Consider the following 20,530-nt stretch of genomic DNA (forward strand, 5'->3'; position numbering starts at 1 on the left):
ATCCTGTTAGTAAAAGCTAACCACCGTAGTTGTACGGGACACGCACCCCAGATCAGCTTGTAGGCCATTAGCAATCTGTTTATTTTATTTTATGAAGCCTACACAGTAGATCACATGCCACATTTTCACTTTCAATAGACAGATGCAATAGCCATTGGTCAAGTATTGAGTATAAAGCAATTAAGATAGTACCCTATACAAAAAGTACTTCATACTAACATAAAAATTTGTTAAAACGAATAGCATTTTGCAACTTGACAAAACACTGTATTAAATATCGTAGGCACAGGAGGAAACTTGTACATCCATTGGTCCGTGGGGAGATCGCATGCCAGTTGCCTCTCCCATCAGTGCTATGACTCGTTCGGCTGTGAGCTTGTTTCACCAAAAAAAATTGCAGATATCAATGCGTCTTTGTTCATGGGTTTGGCCTCACAGCAGAGGCTTAGACAACTATGACCCACGTTTTGGTTTCGTAATTTGCCCTACTTATTGACTGCAATGTAGTCAATTGACTGCTTGACAGGTTATTTTTATTTTTCTGTACAATAAACAAATACATCTGCTTTATGCCGCAGAATTACACACTTGGCCAGCCTATAGAACGGGCACATTTTGGAGAGAATAGAGAATGTACGCACGCAAGAATCTGTAGGCTATTTGTGGCTGGTTACCAGCAAACAATGTTTAATGCATTAACTCAAGACGTCAAACATTTTCTAAACAATACAAACAGAAAGGATGCAGCAGGCAGCAAATGTAGAAGAGTCATTTCCAGTGGAGGAACAAAATGCTGAATGAAGCCCAAAGATATGAAGGCATATCTGGCAAGTTGTTATTTTTTGAAGACATAATTGGTTGGGTAGGAGGATTACTGTTAGCGCAGGATTTATATAAAATTCTTCAACAGAAGGCCTGCCTCGAATGCAGGCTTGCCCAAAAAAAAGGCCTGTGGTTTGCGCAGCCTACAGTAAGTAGGTCTTAGTGAGTTAGGAGTCCTCTAGACTTTTTTTAAGCTGTCTCAGAGGTGGAAAGTTGCGTTCGTTGGGGGCAGGGCCGGATTAACAATTCATAGACCCTTGGGAACAAATGTCTGATGGCCCCCCCCTGCCCCCCAGCCAATGTGAATCGGGCGGTCAGTTAATAGGCCCATTTAAGGCACGAGCGCATCTGTGAGGCCAAGCCTCACCAAGTAGCCCGTTTGTTTACAACTAACATTACATTTAATTAAACTGCTTATAGGCTATGCCGAAATAGTTTCAACATTTTGAATATCAGTGTCGGGTGAATTAGGAAATGCCTTATGGCTGAAAGCTGCTTGGGATCCCCCCTGTCAAGCAATAACCATACAAAAAGTTAAAAACAGATGACATGATGCGCGTCACTGACATAATGCGCAAATAATATAGCCTAGATATTCCAATATATTCGAATACATGTGTTTATTTTAGAGGGGATATTCGAACGTCATTTTTGAGCAATTTTGACAGCCCTAGTCCACTGTAGGCTACGCCAATCGTCTATTAACACCTTCCACCTAACCCCGGTGAGTGGGGGTCGCTATAATGCGTGTGAAATAGCACCATTGAATAGCCTATGCGAAATAGCCTTAAAATCGTTCTGGTGTTGTGTGCCTTCTGGTTTCTCCACCTACTGGTTTCCTTGCGTGTGCATGCGCTGCAGCAGTTGTCAGACATTCACAAACAAGTTGTATTAGGCGGTTTGAAGTCGCTTTTCATAGAGCCATGAGCGCTCGGCTACATTACAGCCACTCGGACAAAAGACATGTAAAAAAATATATGTTTTGAAAACTAGCATTAAACTGGATTCGATCCCGCAAAAGCAACACACGCGTGACTCTCTCCATCCTGATTCCCTACTCTTTGAGCCAACTAATATGTTACGCGAATCAATTAACTATTGTAGGCTACCATTAATTAATAACGTAGGCAACACCCAGGTAACATGTTGTCCAGGCTATCTGAAACAAGGGGTTGCCTCTCATCTACAACAACTGGTTACCTTGGGCTGCTACAGTCGTCAGTGCACTGTGCACAGTAGGCCTATGCTACTCTTTGTGGTTGATCAACTAAAAATAAAGGTAACACTCCAAAATAAGGTGCCATAATAAATAGCAAACTAGTAATTACCTAACCCTTTGTTAATATTTGTTAATTGTTACTAAAATATCTCTTTGGCACAAGTTAATAGTTTTTTCATCATTAATTAAATATTAGTTGTTTGCATAAAATCTGTATGTTAATGTTTTAACAAATCTATTAACTAATATTGTATTAATATATGTTAATAGTTAACTAAATATATTTTTGGCACTAATTAACAGTTATTTCTTACATCATTTAAATGTTAAATGTTTATTTACAAACTATATGCTAATATAAAAGTTAATGACATATTATTATTTATCTAACTTTTCTGATTAGCTTTGTGGATAATTTATGGAATTTATGGTTTATGGCTTTATGGTCTAGTGGGGTGTATAAGGCACCCTACTGCCAGTGGTTGGTTGTGTGAGAGTTTGCGCTCCTCTTCTTCCACTTCATCCTTATTGGATACCTCTGTGGTTGGCTGTCCTGTAATTGTTGCCATAGCCGATCAGAAGTGGTATGCTTTGCATTGCGTAGGTTGACTGTATAAAGCTCTCCCCACTTTGTTTTATTTTTGTAACTGTAAAATGTTGTTTAAGTTGAAAACTTTGATATACCACCTGTATTATGTTACTTTACATGTATTGTTAAGATTTGGGTGCAATTCTAGCAACTTAGAGAACGTTTATTAATGTTTTCATTATGACCACGAGTTCATACACACTGAGTCTAACGTGACTAGCTGTAAACTCCGCTAGCAACTTTCCATGCATTCAGTGTAGTTTAGCTTAGTGTGCATGGAAAGTGCAATTCAGTCTAGCAGAAAATGAATGTACATTTAGTTTAGCATTATGTTTATGCATTACCTCCGTATGGTCTACGTCTGTGAGTGTTTAGTGAGTCTCTGTTGTTTTGTGCACCTGAACATTCCATGTCGCATGTCTCCCTTGCTAGTAGGGCTGACAGTGATGGTATAGGAATGATGCATGCAATATAGCCCATTCAACTACTTGTTGTTTTGTTTTAACTTTTCCTAAAGGAATAAATGTGATAAGCCAGTTTTGGTCTCAGTCCCTTCACCACCTGACTAGTTATATATTACTAATATATTAATAAAGCTTAACCAACTTTATTATAAGGGTTCCCCTTGAAAAAAGGGGACCCTTTTTTTCCTTGAAAAATTCCAATCAGGTTTAGATTAGGTTTAGATCAAATCACAGTACAGAAACGGCTCTAGTAAAAATAGTCAATGATCTCAGACTAGCTACTGACTCAAACAAAGTCTCAATCCTTATTCTTCTGGATTTGAGTGCGGCATTTGACACCATTGATCAATAGCATCCTAATTCACCGCCTTGCGAAGTGGGTGGGTCTCTCTGATAATGCTCTAAACTGGTTTCAAACCTACATTACTGGCAGAGATTTTTATATCAGTCTAGGAGATCATGTACAGTGGGCATCGCTTTCAAATGACCACTTCATTCGCGCATTACGCGGCGTGAAGCTGCGTGAAGCTTTAGTACCACTTTCAGCCACTGTGCGTCGCTCTGCCACTGTACATCGCTCTGCCTGCCGTCCCTTACATAATTGTTTGCAGAGAGTAATCCCAGCCTACGAATTCAATAACAAAATAAATCATGCATAATTAAACATTACCTTGATTTAGGCTACTTGGGTATGGCTTAAGGCTTGACTACACGAAAATCAAAATCGAAATTTGCTGTCTACATTATTGTCAGTGTTGGGGTTAACGCAACTAGGCAAATCAAAACAGTGGTGTGATAATTGAGCCAGTAGAGAAATAACTGTTCAGAATTAATCTGTAGCCTTGGGTAGGCTTCTGCAGAAAACAATGTTGTTGCCGATTTAATACTATCTGGCGACGTTTTTAACAGGCTACGCAATAGAGGCTTAAACAACTATGACCCACGTTTTGGTTTCGTAAATTAATTTGCCCTACTTCTTGACTGCAATGTAGTCAATTGACTGCTTGACATGTCATTTTTATTTTTCTGTACAATAAACAATTACATCTGCTTTATGCCGCAGAATTACATTCATATTTGGCTGACTGCAGACGCGCCACTTCCCTCCCCATATTCCAAGATTAAGATAGTATGAAGTGCTTTTTGTATAGGCTACTATCATAAAAAAATAGTTAAAACGAATGGCTATTTGCAATTTGACAAAACACTGGTCCTCATTTTGCGAATGCAAGGACGATATGAGCTTGTTGCATTTAGTTAGATGTCCGAGTCACGCATAATGTTTGAAAACCACTGGCTCGTAATCACAATAATTTAACACACGACAGTTGGATAACCTACTTCATCATGTCCCCATGCCTACATTTTTGTGAGTAGCATAGAGATCGTTAAAAACAATAAAGTATGGCTCTCCGTTTGGGACATCGAAAACTTATATTTTTAATAGACTACCATCGAAGATGCTGACTTGCAAAAGCCTCGGGATAACACGTTATCTCCACTATCATCAGTCATGCCCCTTGATCAAAGTGGGGAATGAAATAAAAGTTTGAGAACCACTGGCTTAACAAGTTACCTACAGTCCAGAACACAGAATCTGTTGCAATATTCTGATGATCGGCGATGATATCGGCAAATGTTTGTTTTCCAAAGTAAGAATTTCACTTCACCATGCACCTTCGACAATACCTGGCCTACCTGGTATCATTACAAACATTATTCTGTGTCCTAAAACTGGCATATTTTATGGCATTGTGTCATGTAAGTTTGTTGCAAAATCTAGAGAAATGTGTGAGGTGGTCAGCGGGGGACAATTGAGACACACATTGGATTGTGTTATTACTTGAACATTCCACACTATCCACAGCTGTGGTAGGCCTATCAGGGGCAGGAGGATTACTGTCAGCGCAGGCTTTATATAAAATTCTTCAGAAGGCCTCGAATGTTGTCTTGTTTGTGGAGCGCTTTGCTTCGCTTCTGTAATTTCGGCTTCATTGAAAATGAGGGCTTCCCTCAATGACCCTCCGAGAATAAATAAAGGTTGAATGAATGAATGAATGAATGAATGTAGACTTGCCCAAAATAAAGGCATGTGGTTTGCGCAGCCTACAGTAAATAACAGACCCGCCAGAATGTGCGTTATGATGCTTTTTTACGAGCAAGATGTTTTTGGTACCCTACGCACACTGCATGTTCTTAAATAACAATGATCATCAGTAATATTCGACCATTAATTTGGGTAAATGGGCAAGCGTGACCACCTTGATTGGCTGATTGGCTGATGATTGTAACGCGGGCATGATTCCAAACACCTCCCTTACGATGATGAGTGACAGGTCTCAGAATGCGTGCACTACACAAGGACGGAAGATGATGAATAACTGGGGCCGTAGGCTATTCACAAAAAAAAAATAAAATCTTACTACTAGGAGTAGGCTACTCCTAAATCGCACTTAAAGATTTTAGATTGGAGTTTTCTCTTAAAAGTTATTCACAAAGCCTTTCAGACAACTCCTAAACTAGGAGTGAGTCTTCGTGGCTATGGATGACGTCATTACTCATGCACGAGCTTGACTGAAGTGACCACCTTGATTGGCTGACGATTGTAACGCGGGAATTCCAAACACCTCTCTTCCGATGATGACTGACAGGTGACAGGTCGGAGAATGCGTGCGCTACACAAGTAGTGCGAAGGACGGAAGATGATTAATAACTGAATAAAAAGGCCTAGCCTAAATGAATAAAGAGTAAGGCAAAACAAATAGCTTAGTAGCCTAATGAAACATAGGCCTATGGATTGATGCAGTAGCCTACCTTTGCAACATTATTAAATGAATCTGTCGCCATATGCCTAGGCTACGTTTGCAAAGAGGAGAACATTTTAATTTGATTCACAATGAAACGTTACATTTCATTTACATGTTAACAATGAGTAGTTTTGGTTGTTGTTGGTGGCGTTATTGCATCCCTTTTATGAATGCAAAATTGTTCCCTCGCGATTGGAAGCTCCTGTTGCGCATAGGCTATTTCAAAACATCGCAACGTAAAATGCCACAAAAAAGCTGTTTATGAATAGGTCTTAGTTAGGAGTCCTCTCGACTTAAGCTGTCCCAGACTTAGGTGCTACTTTTAGGTCTAAAATGCTTCGTGAATTACTTTTTGTGAAAAAATTAGGAGTCCTAAAGTTAGGAGCGACACGCCCATTATTTTTAGGAGTTGCTCCTAAATACGCCAGTTAGGAGCTACTTTTAGCCTTAAAATTCTTTGTGAATACGGCCCCTGAATAAAAAGGCCTAGCCTAAATGAATCAAGGCAAAACAAATAGCCTAGTAGCCCAATGAAACATACGGATTGATGTAGTATCTTTGTAACATAATTATTCTGTTACTATGCCTACGTTTGCAAAAGAGAACATTTTAATTTGATTCACAATAATGTTACATTTAATTTACATGTTTACAATGATTAGCCTAGTTTTGGTTGTTGTTGGCGGCGTTATTGCATGTTAGTTATGCCTACAATGCAAAATTGCTTCCTCGCGATTGGAAGCTCCTGTAGCTGCATAGGATTTCAAAACCGCAGCTTTGTGAATAGGTCTGTGAGTAAGGAGTCCTCTTGACTTCTTTTAAGCTGTCAGAGGTGGGAAGGTGTGATTTTTTGGGGGAAGGGCCGGATTAACTGGGCACAATTGTCTGATGGCCCCCCTTCCCCCCAGCCAACGTGAATCGGGTGGTTAGTTAATAGGCCTATCATGAAGATTTTTCCTGCCATCTAAGGCACGAGCGCATCTGTGAGGCCAAGCCTCACCAAGTAGATCGTTTGTTTACAACTAACATTCCATTTAATTAAACGGCTTTATAGGCTATGCCGAAATAGTTTTCAACATTTTGAATATTAGTGTCAGGTGAATTGAAATGTTCTCAAAGTAGCCTTATGGCTGAAAGCTGCTTGGGACCCCCCCCCCCCCCGTCAAGCAATATAACCATACAAACGCGCTTCCTGCACTCATTGTTTCAAAAGGAGTAATTTTGGCTTTGTCAGAACTGAAGAGCTGTGGACGGCACGGCACGGTATGCCCAATGAAAATAAATTAACGCAACGCAACGCAACACAGACCCCGCTTCTCTCGCGTCAGTCACTGACATGAACGAACCACAGAACCCGCTTCTCTCACGGCAGTCACTGACAGTAACCTAGAATAAATGCATGGGGAAAAACACTTCCCCATGACAAAGACATCGTAAAACACTGAAAGTTAATATTTTGTCACTAGCAACATTCATCTGTCCTTTGTCAAATGTATTATGTTCCAAGTACCCTATGCGTAATTCTGCTTCATAAAGTTGAACAAATACATTTGTAGCATGACTGGTAGCATTTGTAGCAGGACTGGTAGCATGCAAGCTCACGGGAAAGATTGATTTAAGAACGTTATCACAAAGTGTGTGGCTGTGGCGCGGGCGGAAGACAATTGGCAGGGGAGGGTCATGTCTTTTTTAACAATTCTGTCGGAGGGTCATTGAACAATTTCTAGCAGGCAAGAGAGGGTCATGCAACTTCCAACTGAAGCACTCAAAATTCCTCCGGTGGCCCCTTCAATAAAAAACGATCAGTCCCTAGATTGCTGCTGGGCTATATGTCTTGGTTCATGTCTGTTAAAAACTCATTGTCAAACGCATAGCCTATCTCGCGGTTGCATCCATTACAAACAAACATGCAATGTGAACGTCTGGGATTGGGGAGAGCACTAAATGCTCTACTGAATAAGCACGAAGTCAAACCTTTAAATGAAAAACACTCTTTAATAATCCAAAAAAATAAACCGCTAATGAAGTAAACTTGTGACCATCAAAAATCGTTTATCGCTTGTAACTCCGTGATACCAGGACGTAACAGGAAGGCATTTGGCTGAGCAACGGAGGTTAATATGCTCCATGTTTTGTCCAAATGATGACTGTCTATCATCGTTGCACTCGGAGAAAACCGGAATGTTTCATTCGTCCCCGTTTCAATCGTCCCGGTTGTACCTACTCAAAACGCAGATAGAACCTTATTATTCTAAGGTAGCGAAATAGCGTTCAGCATGATTCATGCCCAATTAATTCCCCCTGTTAAAGTGTTCGCCTTTGTAGTTTGGTTTCGTGATAGCCTATAAACGGCTTATGGCCAAATATGTGAAAACGTTAAAATACAGTAGGCGATAAACCCGGAAAAAGTTGACAGTGATTTTTTCATAATCACTTTGGAGGGTCATAGAAAAATGTATTGCTGGCGAGGGAGGGTCACGTCTTTTTGGACTAATGCTCCCAAAACTCCTCCGGTAGCCCCTTAAATAAATAACGAACAGTCCCTAATTAAGTAAACGTGTGACCATCAAAAATCGTTTAGCGCCTGTAACTCCGTGATAACAGGACGTAACAGGAAGGCATTTGGCTGAGCAACGGAGGTTAATACTCTATATTTTGTTCAAATGATGTCTGTCTATCATCGTTGCACTCGGAGAAAACCAGAATGTTTAATTTGTCCTGCGTCTCTACGGCTGCAAACGGGATTCACTCGCAGTTAACCAAATATTTCTTTATTAGGGCAGGGCAGGCATATTTCTGGCTATTACATTATTTCTAAACCAGTCTGCTAAAGTCTGTAGTGAAGTCTGTGTAGGGTTTTCCAGGCTCCATTTCTTTTTACGAGACACCCTGCTCACTTGAGCCATCTACCGGTTGTTTGGGTTGTTGCAGCGTCTCACTGGAAAAATACAAATTAAAGTCGCGTGATACCGCGTGATCCCACGCGCGGACCGCGAGTGAAGCTGGCCAAGTCGAAGCACTGCCCACTGTATCTGAAAAACATGACTTGCCTTTTGGTGTGGCCCAGGGGAGCTGCCTTGGTCCCCTTCTATTTTCTCTATATATGCTTCCATTGGGAAACGTCATAAGTCAGCATAATGTAAACTTCCACAGCTACGCAGATGATATCCAATTGTATATTTCTGTGGAGCCAACTAACCCAGATGGCCTTTGCTCCCTCACTGCATGCCTAACCTCCATTAATCAGTGGATGAGCAAAAACTTTTTGAAACTAAATGATGTCAAAACAGAGGTACTTCTGGTTGGACCAAAACTAAAGCGAGATATTATTCTTAGTAATCTGGGGAACTTGGCGCACCAGGTCAAACCAAAAGTAACAAGCCTCGGTGTCATCTTAGATGCAGAGTTAAGTTTTAAGCCCCATATCAGTAAAAGAGAGAAACATTGCCAAAGTGCGGCCCTTTTTAACTCAACAAGATGCAGAAAAACTAATTCACGCCTTTATCACTAGCAGGTTAGACTACTGCAGTGCACTTTTCACTGGTCTTCCCAAAAAACATCTAAAGAAATTGGCACTCATACAGAACTCTGCTGCTAGACTTTTAACTAAGACTAAGAAGAGAGAACACATCACCCCTGTGTTGGCTGAACTGCACTGGCTCCCTGTTTCCTATAGAATTGATTTTAAGGTTATGTTAATTACTTACAAAGCTCTGAATGGCATAACACCTTCATATATCTCTGAGCTTTTAATATCTTATCAACCACAAAGGAAACTTAGATCATCCAATTCTAATCTTTTAATCGTACCCAAAGTGCTCCACAAACAAAGTGGAGAAGCTGCGTTTATCCATTATGCCCCCAAACTATGGAACACCCTGCCTCTGTACATCAAGCAGGCGAGTTCAGTAAATATTTTTAAAAAAGATCTGAAAACATACCTGTACAGGAAAGCTTTTAGTTAACTCATCTTATCCTGTAGACTACTTTTTCAGATTATTCTACATCTGCTACTATTGGAGGGCGCAGCCAGCCAGAAGCAGATGGGCTCCCCCTATTAAGTCAGGTTCTGCTCAAGGTTTCTTCCTGGAATATGGGAGTTTTTCCTTGCCACAGTTGCCATATGGCGTGCTTGTGGGGGGTAAGAGGGTTAAGGCTGCCAGTCTTATGACGTCATTTTCTATATTTTTGATATGTTGCTGAGTAGATCATAAACAGCCCCAGCAATGAAGAAAAGTGATTGATAATGACTGACTGACTATTATTGTGTTACATGCTTCAAATGTAAAGCACTTTGAGCTGCATTCTGTGTATGAAAGGTGCTATACAAATAAAGCTTATTATTATTATTATTATTATTATTACTGATAGTTATATATTACTAATATATTAATTAAGCTTAACCAACTTTATTATGAGGGGCCCCACGCTTATAGCTATATACTACTAATATATTAATTAAGCTTAACCAACTTTATTGCAAGCGGTACCGGCGCCGACAACAGTGGCAGCATGTCAAGGTAGCTCCGTGTTTTTTTCTTGAATTTCCCCTTGGGGATCAATAAAGTATCTATCTATCTATCTATCTATCTATCTATTGTAAGGGTCCTATGGAGAGCGGTTCATATTGGGATAGGCAGAAGCACAGTTTAATAACAATTAGTTAAATAATAATAAGTCATTAACGTTTCTATTAACATATAGTTTGCAAATAAACATTTAACATTTAAATGATGCAAGATATAACTGTTAATTAGTGCCAAAAAGACATTTAGTTAACTATTAACACATATTAATACAATATTAGTTAATAGATTTGCTAAAACATTAACATACAGATTTTATGCAAACAACTAATATTTAATTAATGATTTAAAAACTATTAACTTGTGCCAAATAGATATAGCGCAAGCTCTCTCCCCTGTGCATGAAGCTGTCTGCGTGTTGTAGGCTAGATTTGCGTGAGTTCTTTCTATCTGCTTTACTTTTGTGAGTTGCGACCACCTAGGCTATGTTATAGACGTTCTATGAGGTACCAGTGTTTAGCTGTGTCACAAAACGATAAGCTTTGTCAGACTACTTTTAAAATGATATTCAGGGCTATATACATTTTAAACATTCGGGGCTGAAGACCCAACAAAGCCTTGCGTTAATTCTTCAGGTGGGAAGTGTCAGGAATTTTCATACGAGAGACGCTCTCATTGGTGGTTAGTATATGAAGTAGGGAATTGACAGCAACATATCCAATCACATTATGAGAGATGCTGAATTTAACATAAACTGCGATGTTTGATTTTAAATTAATGTAAATTTAGCCGGGACTGTAAGCTGGCACACGTGGGTGCTCGATGTTTTCAGTGGGTGCCCGAGAGAGACGGAGCACCCACGGTATCGGCGCCTATGACAAGCGTATCTCGCAGTTGCATCCATTACAAACAAACATGCAATGTGAACGTCTGGGATTGGGGAGAGCACTAAATGCTCTTCTGAATAAGCACGAAGTCAAACCTTTAAATGAAAAAATATGCTCTATATTTTGTCCAAATGATGTCTGTCTATTATCGTTGCACTCGGAGAAAACCAGAATGTTTAATTTGTCCTGCGTTTCTTCTACGGCTGCAAACGGGATTCACTCGCCGTTAACCAAATATTTCTTTATTAGGGCAGGCATATTTCTGGCTATTAAATTATTTCTAAACCAGTCTGCTAAAGTCTGTAGTGAAGTCTGTGTAGGGTTTTCCAGCTCCATTTCTTTTTACGAGACACCCTGCTCACTTGAGACCTCTGCCGGTTGTTGCAGCGTCGTTGCAGCGTCACTGGAAAAATACAAATTAAAGTCGCGTGATGCCGCATGATCCCGCACGCGGACCGCGAGGGAAGCTGGCCAAGTCAAAGCACTGCCCACTGTATAACACCAGTTATATACAATGTCTATTTTCTGTATTATACAAGATTTAAGTTTAAAAAAATATATAATTTTGGTCCGTCTCAAAGTTCTTGTCAACTCTGTTATAAAACTGCTTAAAATCTACACAGACTTCACAGAGAGATGTCAATTCCTCTGACAGGAAACTTTGGAAAGGCAGTGACATATGTTAAGCTTCTTCTCTCATTAATTTAAACAAAATGTTGAGGATACACCAAAAGTGGATTAATTATCAGTCAACTCTTTTATTGTGTTATTAGAGTGAAACACTCACTCAATTTTAAAAAAAAACAATAATACGATTAAAAGCCATTAAATTCTGGTTTTATACATATCATGCAGTAACTAGTTTGAGGTTATGATGTGGAGCTAAGCCACAAAATTATGGGAAATGTCAACTCTGTTATTGTCAACTCTGTTAATTTTGTGGTAATTTTGCATAGATTAATGATGACAGAGTTGACAATGATGTGCTGTGAACTCTTGTTTTCAACAGCTTTTAATGAGAGTGTCAACTCTGTTAATTTAAGATTTTGCTCTTAAAATGATGGCTAAATATGTTTGTTTTTTTTGTTGTTGTTTCAAATGTATATCAGAAGATGTGTTACAACTAATATTTTTACCACATGATTTCTTTTTAAACTATATTATGTAAAAGCTATTTTTTTTTGCTCCGTGCTAATTTTTTGCTATTTTTTTTGCTGGAAGCCAGTGCAGGGACATAAGGGGCAGCTGTGGCCTACTGGTTAGCGCTTCGGACTTGTAACCGGAGGGTTGCCGGTTCGAACCCCGACCAGTAGGCACGGCTACTTGAGCAAGGCACCTAACCCCTCACTGCTCCCCGAGTGCCGCTGTTGTTGCAGGCAGCTCACTGCGCCGGGATTAGTGTGTGCTTCACCACCCTTCATATTCCAACACAATTATATTCCTATTTTAAATTATTGACTTTTTTATGTCATATTTTCATTTCTTGATTTTGTTTTTTAAATTTAATATGAATTGCATGAACAATGCACGGATTGAAACGGATTAAAAAATACAGTAGCAATTTAAAAAATACAGCAGCAATTTTAAAAAATATGGGCATACCTTCAAACAGACACAGATATTGCTCACCTAACCCTTCACTTTCCATGTTTCTTTCCTTCATTCATAATAATCACCTCTGAAATAAGAACATCATTGTTTCTGTCATGCATGGAGATCTTTCACTGTAATGTACTCAGCTGTGGAGGCCTCTGAAAGATTTTGTCAATCACATACAGTACTTGAATGTTGGGCTGTACATGTGGGGCTGCTCTAATTTTGTTCTCTCCCTTGATCACAGGGCTGTGTGTGTGCCCTTCATCCTTTTCTCTATCTGCTCACTGCTTGGAAAACCCAGGGGATGTAAGCCTGTCTGTGTTTCACTTTCTATCTCTGTCCTTATTGAAATGCTCACTTGAAATATAATTTAATGTTACTTAATATAACCTTATTTTGAGAAGGAGCCAGTTGTTTTTTTGTTTTTTAAGTCTCTATTTCTAATATTTTACATATTGAAATCTGGGTTTCTTTCAGAACATGTCAGCACCCCCTGCCTGCCATTACCCACTGGTAATACCTCTCCTTCGACATCTGCTGCTATTCCACAGAGTGAGACCTGAATATATTAACAAATATGTTTTGTTGATGTAATGGAAATAAGGTGCCTGAAGTCAAAACCAGGGGAAAATATCTGATTGTCTTTGCAGAGAAAATGACATGAGTTGTTGTTTTTCAAGAGGAATTCCAGAGCACTATCAGCTTGTTTTGACTGACACGGTGCCAGTGCTGTGTTAGTGCATAATCAAGAACTGGCTCCACGCATTTCAATCATGAAATAATCTACTGAATTTATCGGTCCCAAAGTTGCCAACGGTGGCTATAGCAAGCAGTGTAGGGGTCGTTACACATTACTCACTACTGTAAAAAAATGTAATCCCATTACATTACCTCTTTACTCTCTATGGAGTACTCTTTACATTACTTTAGTGTTACTGTTTTGAAATGTTTCTATGGACACTGTTATTGATAGCATTCCCTTCATGCGTTAGGTTTAGAGTTAACTGTAGTTTTTTGTAAATTTAATGACCTTGTGTGAAACATTAGTTAGCATTCCTTACAAAAATGAAATGTTTGTGGCAGATTTGCAGCTTGTGAGTGATTTTCGGGAAACAAATGAGTTCACTAGAAAATATTGCTAGAAGTTTGCCAATGTTGGCCGCTAAATGCAAACCTTCAGCAAAGTTCTGGCAACAATGAGGAGTTTGCCACTAGTGGCAAATGTGTTCGCCAGTGATTCGCCTAATTTGCATATGACATTGCTGCAAATTTGCTGCAACATTGCCAAAAGGAAATCGTTTGCCAGAAACCTAATTTGCATGTGAAAATATGACCTTGCCTCAAATTTGCGGCAACTGTTTGGCAGAAACCTGGAATTTCTGTAAGGGCATAATCTAGCCTATTAGGTGTAATATATAAAAGAAACCAACCTAACATGGCTAGAGTAGCCTAGCCTATGAATATATTTAATACGATTCATACATATTTATCTTTACTCCAGATGCCATACCAGGTTGCGATATTGAAACATGTCTTACAGATTATGATTATTGCTTTGTCTTGCTGAATGATACCTTCAAATTTGCAAACAAGGCACCTACTACTTGCAAAATTTGGAGAATTCCGGTGTGATATTGACCTAAAGTGTATTGAAACATGATACCGAGTGTGAACGTATGTCTCATAGCCCATCTCGGCTTGTCCCCTGCACTCCAAAATCTGGCGCTAGTTAGCCGATGCTACCAACAGCTTTTTCAATAGTGGTGCTTCGGCGTCGGGCTAGCCATGCAAATAAATCACTGTCATCATCTGTTTTACACCCATTTACGAGGCTCAATGTATCTCCACACTTCATTGGTAGACTTCCGAGGGCCCTGACATTTAAAACGAGACATTGAGAACTTTGAAAAAGCACTGGTAGTTTACTTACAAGACGATTTATACAGACAGTATCTTTACGAAGTTTAGCGTTTGCAGCCATCTTGAATTTAGTCACGATAAGTCGAGCAACGAGTAAGAATGAACAGGTATGATAAGGGATCAGATTCCAAAAATAATTCAGTGGAAATGCATGGATTCCAGTTTCTTCCAGTAGCAGCAACACTGGAATCCATGCATTTCCACTGAATTATTTTTATACTAGTTGCAATATTCTCCTGAACAGAGGTGTCGCTGTTGTGAAAAGGCTATCGCTACCTACGTTACACATTAGAAGAAGCAGTCAGTAGCATTGGCGTCAATGGCAGTAAAAAACACTAGCTAGCCTTTGTGATGGTACTTTAGACTTCGGTTGCTGCTATTCATAACTACCATCATTACCATTTAGTTCCCAAGGTGCGTGCAGATAGATAGATAGATGGATATAAAGATAGATACTTTAGTCATCCCGAGGGAAATTTTAATCATTTAAACATTTTAGTTAGCTGGCTAGCTAGCTAGCAGCTGGCTGAGTTTGTGTAATTTCCTAAAGCGGAAAGAGATTTTGTTCAGGTCTTAGTAGATATCCTTTGGTTGAAAATAAATCTTTTCTATTCTTTCATCTTAATTCCATGTGTTGCGTCTCACTGGTAACTTTGTTAACTTATCCAGCAAACTAGTAAAAATTCACGACTGTAACAAAACAGTCCTCCAAACTGCAACCTCAAACTAGTCCATCTTCCGTATTCCGGTTTGGTACGCTCAGCTGAAAAAAATAGAGTGGTGCGCTACCCGGCCAAAATCCTGGCACGCCAGAGAGATCTACGTCATTTTGACGTCACATTGTCGCGCTACTGGTCAGGAGTGGCGAGTATGTAAGACGCATAAGCTGCTGAAATGCTGTGAGGTCGCAGCAAATTAACTTCAGAAATAATACATTTAAGATCACGATATTCAGACCGGCCCATCCTCCCGAAGCTCCCGATTAGCCACTCCGGGCCTGTACTAGCATAATTAGTACGTGTTGCACAATGCTTGCACACAGTCGCAGTTCTATACCATTTTCTAAATCCAAAATGTTCGCACACACCAGACTCATGCAACGCTGGTGCATCCTCCAACTCCAGGCTATCATTATCGCTCTCACTTGCCATTTCTACATATGATCTGCAGCACTCCACACCTCCACTTTCACATGAAAGGAAAAAAAAACTGTCATGGGCATGAGGCTACATTACGCATGCCATGAACCGTCAAAACCGTATGATGCACAGATGCTCCAAACCGAGACAAGTGAACCGAACGGTTCGGATTTTCTTTCATGAACCATGCCACCCCCTAATTTTAATATCAGCCTTAAATAATTAACTTGCTTTCCAAATCAAATAATCAAAAGTTGGCCATAACATGCTTTTGAATAGATATTTCTACCAGCATGCTTCAGGTGACATGGATGCAGACACAAGGTACTGTTCCTTAATACAAAGGCTGACATAAGATGCATGATCATATCATAGCCTTTCACATTGTAGCCTTTTCCAAAACTTTATAAATCCATTTTTGTAAACATTAATAAGTCATGTAATTTAATTGTGTTTTTAGGTAGTATCAATATAAGTGCTGTTGTGTTGTTTTGATTGAGTAAATAACAATTACCCAATTGCAGTTCCGAAAACAAAATATTAAAAAATATATTCATGAAAATGTATTAAAATGGAGGATATAGTGTTTTGGAGCCAAACTCTTCGTATATGGCACTTACACTGACCAAGATAACAGCTTAGTAGTAAAGTAACACTGAAAATGGCTTAGACGGCAAAGTTATACTTATATCTGATATATTACACTGGGTAGCCTACTATTAATTTAAACAGCCCCTTTCCCCTTTTTGTGGGAGGGTGTGATAGCCTACTGTAGACTTTCAAAAATCTTTTCAAAGTCTTCTGATATATCATACTTGCCTTTTTTCTTGTTGCACTTTCACCAAGGGGAAATTTCTATCAAATCAAAACAGGGAAAATTAAAAAGAAAATAAAGTCTAAACTTGTTTTTGATTATTTCTTTTGTATTTAATGTGTCATAGGTAGTTTGTTTTTAAATAGGGGGAAAATCTATTAAAATTATGAATCAGGTTTGGTGTAGAAAAAATCAGAGATTTCTTTTTAAGCCATATCGCCCAGCCCTACCTGGAAGCATCTTTAATAGTGACAGATGATTTTGAAGGCCAGTCTCAAAAAAGTGATCCCCTAATCCTAACTTTTACCAGCACATCTTTTTACAGAGGGGAGGGGACACTTGGTCAAATCACTTCCCCATTCAGAAAATCAGACCATGCGGCATTATTCCTTATGCCCAGATACAGGCAGAAACCAAAGCGTGAACCCCCAGCCATGCGAGAGATCGCGCTCTGGGGTGCATTTCCCAAAAGGATAGTTGCTAACTACAATGCATCTTCTGTGGTAGCGTCACTGGCAAATCTGAGTTGACAGTATTTGAGTCACACGTTACAGATAGGCTATGTTAACGATACGGAAATACGGTGTTGATATTCTGCCATATTTCGATCACATTTTACTGAAGTGCCCTTGAGCAAGGCTCCTAACCCTCACTGCTCCCCGAGCGCCGTTCTTGTTGCAGGCAGCTCACTGCGCCGGGATTAGTGCATGTTTCACCTCACTGTGTTCACTGTGTGCTGAGTGTGTTTCACTAATTCACGGATTGGGATAAATGCAGAGACCAAATTTCCCTCACGGGATCAAAAGAGTATATACTGTATACTTATACTTATACTTATTATATAAGTTATTTTTTTGTTTTGTTTTTTGTGTGTGTTTTGTGTGTGTGTGTGTGTGTGTGTGTGTGTTTGTGTATGTAGGTGTGTTTGTATGTGTAGGTGCATGTGTGTGAGGGTGTGTGTGTGTGTTTGTGTGCGTGTCGTGTGTACGCATGTATGTGTGTGTGCATGTGTAGTGTGTGTGGGTGTTTACGTGTCTTTGTGTACATGTATGTGTGTTTTTATGTGTGTGTGTATGTGTGTGTGTGCCTTTATGTATGTGTACATAAATAAAGCAAATCAGGGAATCACCTACCCTTTGCGATAAGTGCCATGGGCACCAACAACCATGGTTAGTCAGGACCTCAATTTAACGTTCATGCAAAGGAAAACATCTCATGCAGTACAGTGTCCCTGTCACTGCAATAGGACATGGGGATTGATATTTGTGTGGTGGCTTTTGGCCACAGGGAAGAGTGCCACCTACTGGCCAGCCACCAACACCACTTCCAGCAGGAACCTACTCTTCCAAGGAGGTCTCTTATCCAAGTACTAACTAAGCCTGCTTAGCTTCAGTAATTCAGCAAAGTCACGGTATCTGCTGGTCTGGCTGCTGGTTGAAAACAAAAGGTGAAAGGCATACATGATTCTAACTGTCTCACTGAATTGCATTATGCACACTCAATTCTCACTGGTATCTGCTAGACAACAAGTACCTAAACATGATTAGTTCATAGATTTCACATATAAAATACATTTTATACAACCCCACCCCCATCTTGCCTGTTCATAATTCTGAGAAATTATTGAATATTGTCCATGTGGGCATGTACGTGTTTATGTTTCAGTTGGGCATGACAGTGACAGAAGTCTGCCATTGAACATGCTCTCCTGCCTGGTGTGTTGTGTAAGGGTCTTTGCAGTCCATGGCAGACAAGATTTTGTTCAGGGTCCTTTTCTCAGCCAACCACAGAGCCAGCTTTCCACACTGTCTAGGAACCCTAGAAAAGTTCTGTTTATTGGAATGGATAGGGGTTCTGAAGCCCACCCCACCCCCCACTCCAGTCCAAAAGTAGTTAGTTATGTAAATAATAACCTTGGGAAGAAGCCAAATGGATAACTTGAAGTCTTTTTCGATTCTCCCCATAGGTCCGCTGGCCACAAGTGAGGTGTGAGTCATATCTCCTAGTGTGTGCTAGGGAGCGCCTGGGAATGTCATTGCTGGTGTAAAGTCTCCCGAGCTAAAGCTGTTATTCACACAACAAAGGACTGATGATGTTCTTCAGCACCTCTCAAGGATATGTCAAGTTTTGCTAAGCAGGCAACTATAAGTGATTAACTTGAAGTAAACAGAACTATAGTGACACATTTCTACGGAGGACCTCTTAGCACTGAAATAATCTGTGTGTGATAAACTGTTGTTCTTCTATAGCCATAGAACAATTCCTGCTTGTGTTTTAGTTCTGTTTAATTTATCTCTACTAGAGTGCCATTATAGTTTTCTGTGATAAAACTCTAATTTTAAGGTCCACTCTGATGGGTGGCATGAATCATGTTTATCTAAGAAAAAATTAAATATGAACGTTTTCATTGATATTTCTATTTTGAAATACGGGTGATAAACTCGTTGTCGAAGTCCCTCAGGGCCAGATGTACTAACGCTTTTGCGCCCACTTCAAGCGTATTTGGGATATGGGTATATGGGAGGATCCAGGGAAAGTGGGAGTTTAGCGTAAAGAAATGGGAGGGGAAGCGTAAAGAGCGCCTAATTATGTATTCCATGGTATGTAAAAAGACTGCTCGTGAAAGTGCACGTCTATTCTGCGCCTAAATACTTCCGCCTTGTAAAAGCAGGTGTTAATCCAAATTGCAGTTCAATGCGTCAATAAGAGAACCTTTCAAAGACAACAGAATCGTTATTTAGAGCACCAGTTTTGTAAGTATTTGTAGGCTACTATCAAAAGCAACCTTAACTTTCGTTGGCCTTTCAAATGTCTTACTTTCACTTTCACGTCATTTACTTAAACTTTCCTACTTGCTAGATTTGACCAATCTTCCATAGCCTACGTGCACAAGTAGTTTGAGTAAAATGACTGATCTTCATTATCTCCCTGCTTGTTGACATCTTATCATGTATGGTATTATTTCATGATCACTAAACGTTTGATTCTTTTTAATGTTGTCATCAGTTAACTTCATTCAACTGCACTTATATGTAGGCTCTGCCATTCAGTTGTGGGCGTTTGTAAATTGCGGTAATGGGCGGAAAAAAGCAGAGAAAGGCGCAGTTTACACTATGGATTGAAAGTTTGATAAATACGACGGAAACTTGGGTCTGACAGCGTTCGCAATCTGCGGTTTGTCCATGGCACTGACAACGCTACGTTCGCAAATGTACGTACATCTGGCCCTGTGTCTCCAGCAGCTCCAGTGGATCACTGTAAAATATTCTGCACTATTAGTAGTACACTGCTATGCTGTATATGTTCCCAGTAATATACAGTAATGTACTTTTCATGCCTATTGTTTGTTACAGCACAATTTATTTTTACTATGACCACAGAACACAGTAAAATTGCTGGGAATGAATGGAAAAGTTACTTGCCAATAGCTGCCAGTAGGATACTGTACATTAAATTTTTTAAAAACAGTGTTCCTTCAGTGGCTTGTTAAGTTTCATTCAGTGGCTTGCTGTTGGATTCCTCTAGCTGCTCCATAAGAGCTTCCTTCAGTGGTTCATTGTGAGGTTCCTTCAGTGGTTTGCTACAAGGTTCCTTCAGTGGCTCACAGTCGAGTTCCTCTATCAACTCGTTCTGAGATTCCTTCAATGTCTTACTGTGGAGTTCCTCTACTGGCTCATTATGAGGTTCCTTCAATGGCTCACTGTGGACTAAATTTTGGTCTAGAGATTACTTTTTATGGCAGACAAA

The 20,530-nt window shown here is 39.8% G+C and overlaps 1 protein-coding gene across 5 annotated transcripts in view; it reads left to right on the top strand.

Annotated features, from left to right (window-relative positions):
* LOC121709139 (myotonin-protein kinase) overlaps positions 1-19,522 on the top strand; it is a 173,657-nt gene extending 154,135 nt beyond the window's left edge. The window contains exons 13-15 of one of the 5 annotated variants that reach the window (XM_042092274.1): positions 13,155-13,216; positions 13,388-13,423; positions 18,750-19,522. In XM_042092274.1, the coding sequence (XP_041948208.1) occupies positions 13,155-13,216; positions 13,388-13,423; positions 18,750-18,830 (179 nt within the window). In that variant the 3' untranslated portion in view covers positions 18,831-19,522. Of the gene's footprint in view, positions 1-13,154; positions 13,217-13,387; positions 13,463-18,749 lie in introns of all 5 variants that reach the window. The other 4 variants (XM_042092273.1, XM_042092275.1, XM_042092276.1 and 1 more) reach the window with 4 other exon arrangements.
* Positions 19,523-20,530: the final 1,008 nt, after the last annotated feature.

Source organism: Alosa sapidissima, chromosome 5, assembly GCF_018492685.1.
Source record: "Alosa sapidissima isolate fAloSap1 chromosome 5, fAloSap1.pri, whole genome shotgun sequence".
Lineage (NCBI taxonomy): Eukaryota > Metazoa > Chordata > Actinopteri > Clupeiformes > Clupeidae > Alosa > Alosa sapidissima.